Source organism: Phyllostomus hastatus, unplaced genomic scaffold (genome assembly GCF_019186645.2).
Source record: "Phyllostomus hastatus isolate PE091 unplaced genomic scaffold, TTU_PhHast_1.1 phas_scaffold_129, whole genome shotgun sequence".
In the NCBI taxonomy this organism is placed as follows: Eukaryota; Metazoa; Chordata; class Mammalia; order Chiroptera; family Phyllostomidae; genus Phyllostomus; species Phyllostomus hastatus.
Window position 1 is genome coordinate 34,312,256 of NW_025334009.1, and position 7,453 is coordinate 34,319,708.

The 7,453-nt window shown below is 37.8% G+C and overlaps 1 protein-coding gene across 1 annotated transcript in view; it reads left to right on the forward strand.

Annotated features, from left to right (window-relative positions):
- ESYT3 (extended synaptotagmin 3) overlaps positions 1–5,642 on the forward strand; it is a 45,957-nt gene extending 40,315 nt beyond the window's left edge. Inside the window, exons 21-23 of the mRNA XM_045857124.1 lie at positions 4,231–4,336; positions 5,132–5,181; positions 5,501–5,642. Of these exons, the coding sequence (XP_045713080.1) occupies positions 4,231–4,336; positions 5,132–5,181; positions 5,501–5,537 (193 nt within the window). The 3' untranslated portion in view covers positions 5,538–5,642. The remainder of the gene's footprint in view (positions 1–4,230; positions 4,337–5,131; positions 5,182–5,500) is intronic.
- The last annotated feature ends 1,811 nt before the right edge of the window (positions 5,643–7,453 follow it).

Here is a 7,453-nt window from a genome sequence, read left to right on the forward strand (position 1 = left end):
TGTTCCTGATCTTAGATGCGAAGCTTTCCGTTTTTCACCACTGATACATTATCTGAGAATTTATTAAATAGGGCATCATGTTGAGGTACTTTCCTTCTATACACATTTTATAATAAATGGATATTGTATCTTGTCAAATGCTTTTTCTGCATCTATTGATTAAGCCTTCATTTTGCTAATATGGTCTATCACACTGATTGGTTTGTGTATGCTGAACTATCCTGCATCCCTGGAATGAACTTCACTTGATTGTGATATATTATTCAGTTTTGTTTAGACTTTTTGCATCTATGTTCATCAGATATTGGCCTGTAATTTTTTGTGTGTGTTGTCCTTGCCTGGTTTTGGCATCAGGGTAAGGCTGGCCTCATAAAATGAGTGATGAAGTATTTATTCCATCTTCTTCAACTTTTTGGAAAAGTTTTAAGGACAGGTATTTAATCTTCTCTCAATGTTTGGTAGAATTCACCATTGAAACCATCTGGTTCTGGACTTTTGTTTTATCAGGAGGTTTTTGATTACTGTTTCAATTTCCTTGTGATCAGTCTATTCAGGTTTTCCAGTTCTCCATGCTTCGGTCTAGGAAGGTAGCATAGTTCTAAGAATTTGTCCCAGGTTATCAAATTTGGTAGCTTATTCCCTGTCATAGCAGTCTTGTATACTACTTTGTGTGGTGTCCAGTATAACTTTAATTTCCCTTTCTGATTTTGAGTCTTTTCTCTTTTTTTCCTTAGCAAGTCCAGCTAATGGTTTGTACATTTTTACCCTTTCAAAAAACCAGCTCTTTGTTTCATTGATTTTTTCCTGCTATCTTTTGGCTCTCTATTTTTTGCTGTAATTTTTATTAGTTCCTTTTATTGACTTTGGACTGTTGTTCTGGACTGTTCTTTTTCTAGTTCTTTAAGGTGTACACATTAGTTTTCTTTCAATTTTATTTTTCAATGACATTCAGTATTTCAAGTGTTAGGGTGTTTGTGATTTTGATTTTTTAAATTTTAATTTTTGTTCAAGTACAGTTTTCTGCCTTTTACTCCCATCCCAGCCCACCCTTTTATTGTTTCTTGAGGTAGGCCTATAATGCTATAAACTTCCCTCTTAGTACCACTTTTGCTGCATCCCCCAAATTTTCATATGTTGTATTTTCATTTTCCTCTAAGTATATCTGATCTCTTCTTGTTTCTTCTTTGACCCAATAGTTGCTCAGTAGCACATTGCTGAAGCTCCACAGTCATTGTTACTCTAGTTTTCTTCTTGTAGTGTCTGGTTTTGTACCATTGTGGGTCAAAAAATACACTCAGAATTACTTCAGTCTTCTTAAAGTTATTGAGACTAGTTTGTCCTCCAACATATGATCTAGTCTTGAGAATATTCCATGTGCACTTGAGAAGAATGTATAGTCTGTAGTTTTGGGATGGAAAGTTCTATATTATGTCCATTTGGGTATATATTTCTTTGTTGATTTTGTTTATATGATCTATTAACTGCTGTCAACTGCTGTCAATTGGGTATTCAGGTCTCAGGTCTCCTACTATAATTGTATTTTTGTCAGTTTCTCCCTTTAGGTCTGTTAGTAATTGCTTTATATATTTTGGTGCTCCCAGACTGGGTACACATATTGATAAGTTTTATGTCTTCTTGAAGAATTTCCCCTTTATCATTATAAAATGTCCATCTTTGTCTAATTACTTTTATCATGAAATCTATTTTATGTGATATAAGTGCTGCTACACCCACTTTCTCTCAGTGTCATTTGCAGGCCATGACCCCCAGCAACCGCACATTGATGTTTCTCTCTCTCTCTCTTTCTTCTCTCTAAAAATAAATAAAAATCTTTAAAAAAATATTCATACTACCCCAAGCAATCTACAGATTCAACTCAATCCCTATCAAAATTCAAATGGTGTATTTCACAGAAATAGAATAAACAATCCTAAAATTTGAATGAAACCATAAAAGACCCAAAGCAATAGAAAAAGAACAAAGCCTGAGACATCATGCTCCCAGATTTCAAACTACATTACAAAGCTATAGTAATCAAACAGCATGACACTAGCATATAAACAGACACATAGATCAGTGGAATAGAATACAGAGTCCAGAAATAAACTCACATATGTATGATCAATTAATTTGTGACAAAGGAGCAAAGAATATACAACAAGGAAAGGACAAGCTCTTCAGTAAATACTGCTGGGAAAACTGGACCACTGTCTTACACCAAACACAAAAATTAACTCAAAATGAATTAAAGACTTGAATGTAATATCTGAAACCATGAACTCCTAAGAGAAAACATAGGTAGAAGCTCAAAAACATAGATGGTAAGCTTCTTGATATTGGTCTTGGTCATAATTTTTTGGATGATACAAAAAGCAAAGGAACAAAAGCAAAAATTAAACAGTGGGACTATATCAAATTAAAAAGCTTCTGCACAGAACAGGAAACCAACAAAATGAAAAGGCAACTTTATGGAACAGGAGAAAATACCTTCAAATCATATTTCTCATAAAGAGATGAATATTCAAAATATATAAAGAACTCATACAACTCAATAGTAAATCTCCCCATCCAATTAAAAATGGGCAGAGGAGCTGAACAGACATTTTTCCAAAGAAGTCATACAAAAGGCAAAAAGGTCATGAAAAGGTACTCAACATCACTAATCAGAGAAATGCAAATCAAAATCACAATGAGATATCCTCTCCTAGGAACCTTTGTGCACTGCTGGTGGGAATGTAAATTGATGCAGCCACTATGGAAAACAGTGTGGAAGTTCTTTAAAAAATTAATACTAAAATTACCATATGATAAAGCATTTCTACTTCTGGGTACTTATCCAAAGAAAACAAAACCACCACCCTGAAAATATATATGCATCCTGCTGTTCACTGTGGCATTATTTACAATAGCCAAGACGTAAAAAACCTATCCATCAGTGGATGAATGGATAAAATGTGGTGTTTGCACACACACTCACATAATTGCACATTATTTAGACCTGAAAAAAAAAAGTCTACCATTTGTGAGAACACGAATGAACTTTAAGGGCATTATGCTAAGTGAAATCAGACAGAAGAAGTTAATTACCATATGACCTTATATGTGGAATCTAAAAAAGAAGAAGCCAAAAACAAAAGGACTGAGCTCATGGGTATAGAAAACAGTCCAGTGTTTGCCTGAGGTGGGAGGTGGGCAAAATGGGTGTAAGAGTCAAAAGGTGCTAATTTCTAGTTATCAGTAAGTCAGGGGGTTGCAAAGGACAGCATGGTGACTATAGTTGATAACAGTGTATTACCTATTTGAAAGTAGCTAGGAGAGTGGATCTCAACATTCATCACAAGACAAAAATTTTTATAACTGTATGGTGATGTTAACTAGACTGTGGGTGACAATTTTCAATATATACAAATATTGAATCATCATGTTGTATACCTGAAACTAATATAATGCTATGTTGCTTAAACCTCAATAAATATTTTTAAAAACCTCAGAAGTAAGGAATCCAGAGGACTCTTGTGAGGACATGACAAAGCTTGTACACTAAGATTTCTCGCCTTACTCCACAGGCATAAGTGGAAATAGGCTAGTATTTTCCATGCAACTCCAGAAAACATTAACCATTCTGCATCCTAGCCCTTACCTGGTCAGAAAAACTTAGAAGCGTTTGAGGTGGTCCTATGAGCAGGCACTTTCCAGAGTGAGAAGAGGCAACTGAAAGAGTGGCAATCAAGCCCTGACCAGGTGGGCCAGCTGGTTGGAGTGTCGTCCCACACACCAAAAGGTTGCTGGTTCAATCCCTGGTCAGGGTGCACACGGGAGGCAACCTAGTGATGTTTCTCTCTCACATCAATGTTTCTCTTTCCCCCTTACTGTCTCTCTAAAATCAATAAACATATCTTTGGTTGAGGATTTAAAAAAATTTAAAAAGGAGTGGCAGTGACGGTAGAGTATGAGAAAGCAAGAAGCAAATCACGAAGCACAGTAGTCCGAGGAACTTAAGGGAGGCAAACGGGCTCCTGATACTTCCTAGGTGTGTGAATACCACAGGACAGTCATTATGTATAATAATAATGTACTGAGTATCTACTATAAGCCAATACTGTTCTAGATGCTACTCTCAATTGTCTATAGCTTGTTTTAAAAGTAGGAAAATGGATGAAACACTTCAGATTTTAAACAGAAATGCTGAAGATATGTAAATCTGATTTCTGGACTTTTTGTTTCTTAAAGATTTGAATTTTTTGTTCCCATGGAAGAAGTACAGAAGAGGTCACTAGATGTCGCAGTGAAAAACAGTAGGCCGCTTGGCTCACACAGAAGAAAGGAGCTAGGAAAAGTAAGTACAAGAACTCTTAATACTCAGTCCCTCCTCGTACTCTAGCTGGAATTCATTGGTGGGACACACCCTTGTAGAAATTCTGATGGGATCGTTTGACTATTACCAGAACAGACCTCAAGGAAAATATAGCCTCATTGGTTTGTCTGTTTTTTTTTAATAGTCTTGAAACCAAATAACATAGATGTATAAATTAATATGATAAACCCCATTTAACAAACTCAAGAATACACAAATTCATCACTGCACAAGTTGGACATCTGCTATGGTATTAAGCATTTTTTTGATATACACAGCATTGTTGTGAAGCTTGGATCTCATTATGTCAATATTTTTGTGGTGAAAGGATTTTACTTTAGAAGTAGAGGAAATGCAATCCTCAGGAAGATGCCAAAGAGAGAGAAAAGAATATTTATACAATACTTAGTAGCTATATTCTAATAAACACCTCCTTACACTCACCTTTTTAAAGCCCACTTCTGTGAAGTAGGTGAAAGCCCCTTCTTTCAGTTGAGGCAATTATGCTTTTCTTTAAATTCTAAATCAGTTAATGAGTAAAGGCAAGTCATTCTCTCTTCCTGTAACATTCATAAATGCATTCCTGAGGCATACAGCAATTCACCTTTTTCTGGGACACTGAGGTCAGTGTCCGTGCGGCCCTTCTGGAGAGGGCCCAAGTTGAAAGCCAAAGGAGAAAGAGCCCCTACTCAAAATCAATTCCATTTATCCCAGTATATTTCCATTTAATGCAATTATTTTTTTTGTGGAAGGGAACTGATTATTTGTGATTTTTAGGTACTGATTGATTTATCAAAAGAAGATCTGATTAGGGGCTTCTCACAATGGTAAGTGAGCCCTTTCATTCTATCAAGGAAATCTGCTAGTCAAGACGTTGTTGCAGTTGCCCATATTCTCTCTGTAAAATTTTTCCCTTTAAAGTACATTTCAGCTCCTTTGGTTATCAAGGAGGGAGGCTGGTTATCACCTTTACTGCTTGCAGATCTCACTTACCTAAAGGATCTCTGTCAGCTCTATCCTTAATCCTGGCTGACCAACTTACACAGAGATGGTTCTGCTGGTCCCATACAGGCCCAGGCTGGCCAGACTGTCCTTTACTACCACCACACACTCCCAGTACTAAGTCCAAACCCAACTGTCTTACAGGTATGAGCTCACTCCAGATGGGCATCCCAGAAGTTGATGATGAGCAACAGTATCACCTTTATTTATTTATTATTTATTTTTAAATCCTCACCCGAGAATACCTTTTATTCATTTTAGGGAGGGAAAAGAAGAGGGGAGGGGGGAGAGAGAGACATCAATGTGAGAAAGAAGCACCAATTGTTGCCTCTCGTATGCACCCTGACTGGGGATCAAAACCGCAACCCAGGAATGTGTCCTGACCGGGAATCGAACCCTCAACCTTTTGGTATATGGGATGATGCTCCAACCGAGCCACGCAGCCAGAGCTGAACATTATCTATCACCTTTATATTAAAATGTGTACATATGTATATTTTGTAAATGAAATCAGAACAGCCATTTGAAGATATATATATATATATACATACATACATACATTCTTGTATGAAATTTAACTGCATGACTAGATAGTATCAGTAAAAGCAAGAACTACTCTCTTAGTTGGATTTAATTGTTCAAATCCCGTAACAAATGAGGTATTCGTGGCTAATAAATGATCAGAACCTCGGTGGTGATTTTTCATTTTTGATAGGTAATTACAGACCATCTGACTTAGGACTTGCCTGAATGTATGTCAAAGTGTCCTGTCTCGATATCGTGGGTGAAGGAGGTCTGTTCCTGGAGCAGCTAGTGACATCCCTGGGGCAATGACTGACCAAAGGACACGGCTTCTTTTATGGGACTAAAGGTGACCCACCTCCAAAGTGCTAAGAGCTAACTCAACCTAAGACCTCTGGCTGCCGCCTGTGAGATGCCTCTGCCTGGGGATTTGTTCCTGTATCTGAATCGGAACTAAAATGGATTTTTCTGTCAGCAGCAATGATACAGTGATATGCCTAAATACCTTGAGTTAAATACTCCAGTGTGGGATGGGCTGGGACCAAACTCCAGCATTATTTCCATAGGAAAATGCAAGCCGAGTTCCAAGCCCAGGTCTATGCTCACACCCCTAGGCAGAGCATTGGAGACTGCAGAGTCAGGGCTGGAGGGCCAAAAGGACTTTCTGTATCCCCTCAGACAGGCTGGGGAATTTGGCTCTGCTTGTCTAATAGAAAGCTAATAACTAAAATGTAAAAAGCAAACCATGTAAACTGTATACTTAAACAAGTGCCTCCTTCACATTTCAAACTTTATAAAACCATATATTCTTGTGCTCTGATGTTCCTAGAGCTGTCATCAAGGTCACACTCGTCTCTCTTATCCACTCACGCAACAACCCCTGGCCTTCAGTTTCCTGTCCCCACCACTGTGCTCACTGTAGCTTTTCTGAAGAATGGTACCACCTTAAAGTGTTACTCTCTCTCTCACACTTATAAATTACCTTTTATTTTCTATTTTTACTTCATTTTTATTGATGACACTATTATGTAAGCCCCTCCCTTCCCTTTTGCCCAGCTCCACTGAGCCCCTACTCCCCCTTCCATTGGGCCATCCCCACACTGTTGTCCGTGTCCATGGGTCACATATATTTGTGCTTTGGCCAATCCCTTCACTTTCTTTCATCCAGCCCCCTCTGGCAGCCATCCAGCCCCCTCTGGCAGCCATCAGTCTGTTCCACGTATCCAGGTCTCTGTTTCTATTTTGTTCATTAGATTCCACATATAAGTGAGATCATATGGTACTTGTCTTTCTCTGACCAGCTTATTTTACTTAGCATAATAATCTCCAGGTCCATCCATGCTGTTGGCAAAAGGTAAGATCTCCCTCTTTTTTTTAAGGCCACATAGTATTCTATTGTGCTACAGCTTTTTTAGCCATTCATCTACTGAGGGGCACTACCAATAGATGAGTGGGTATCATTTCCTCTTTTCTATAAGGCTAAAGTCCACTCTTTAATTTGCCTTTCAAACCTAATATAATCTGGTCTCCAGTTTTTTGTTATTTATGTGCAGATGCTCTATTCTAGAATAGTCC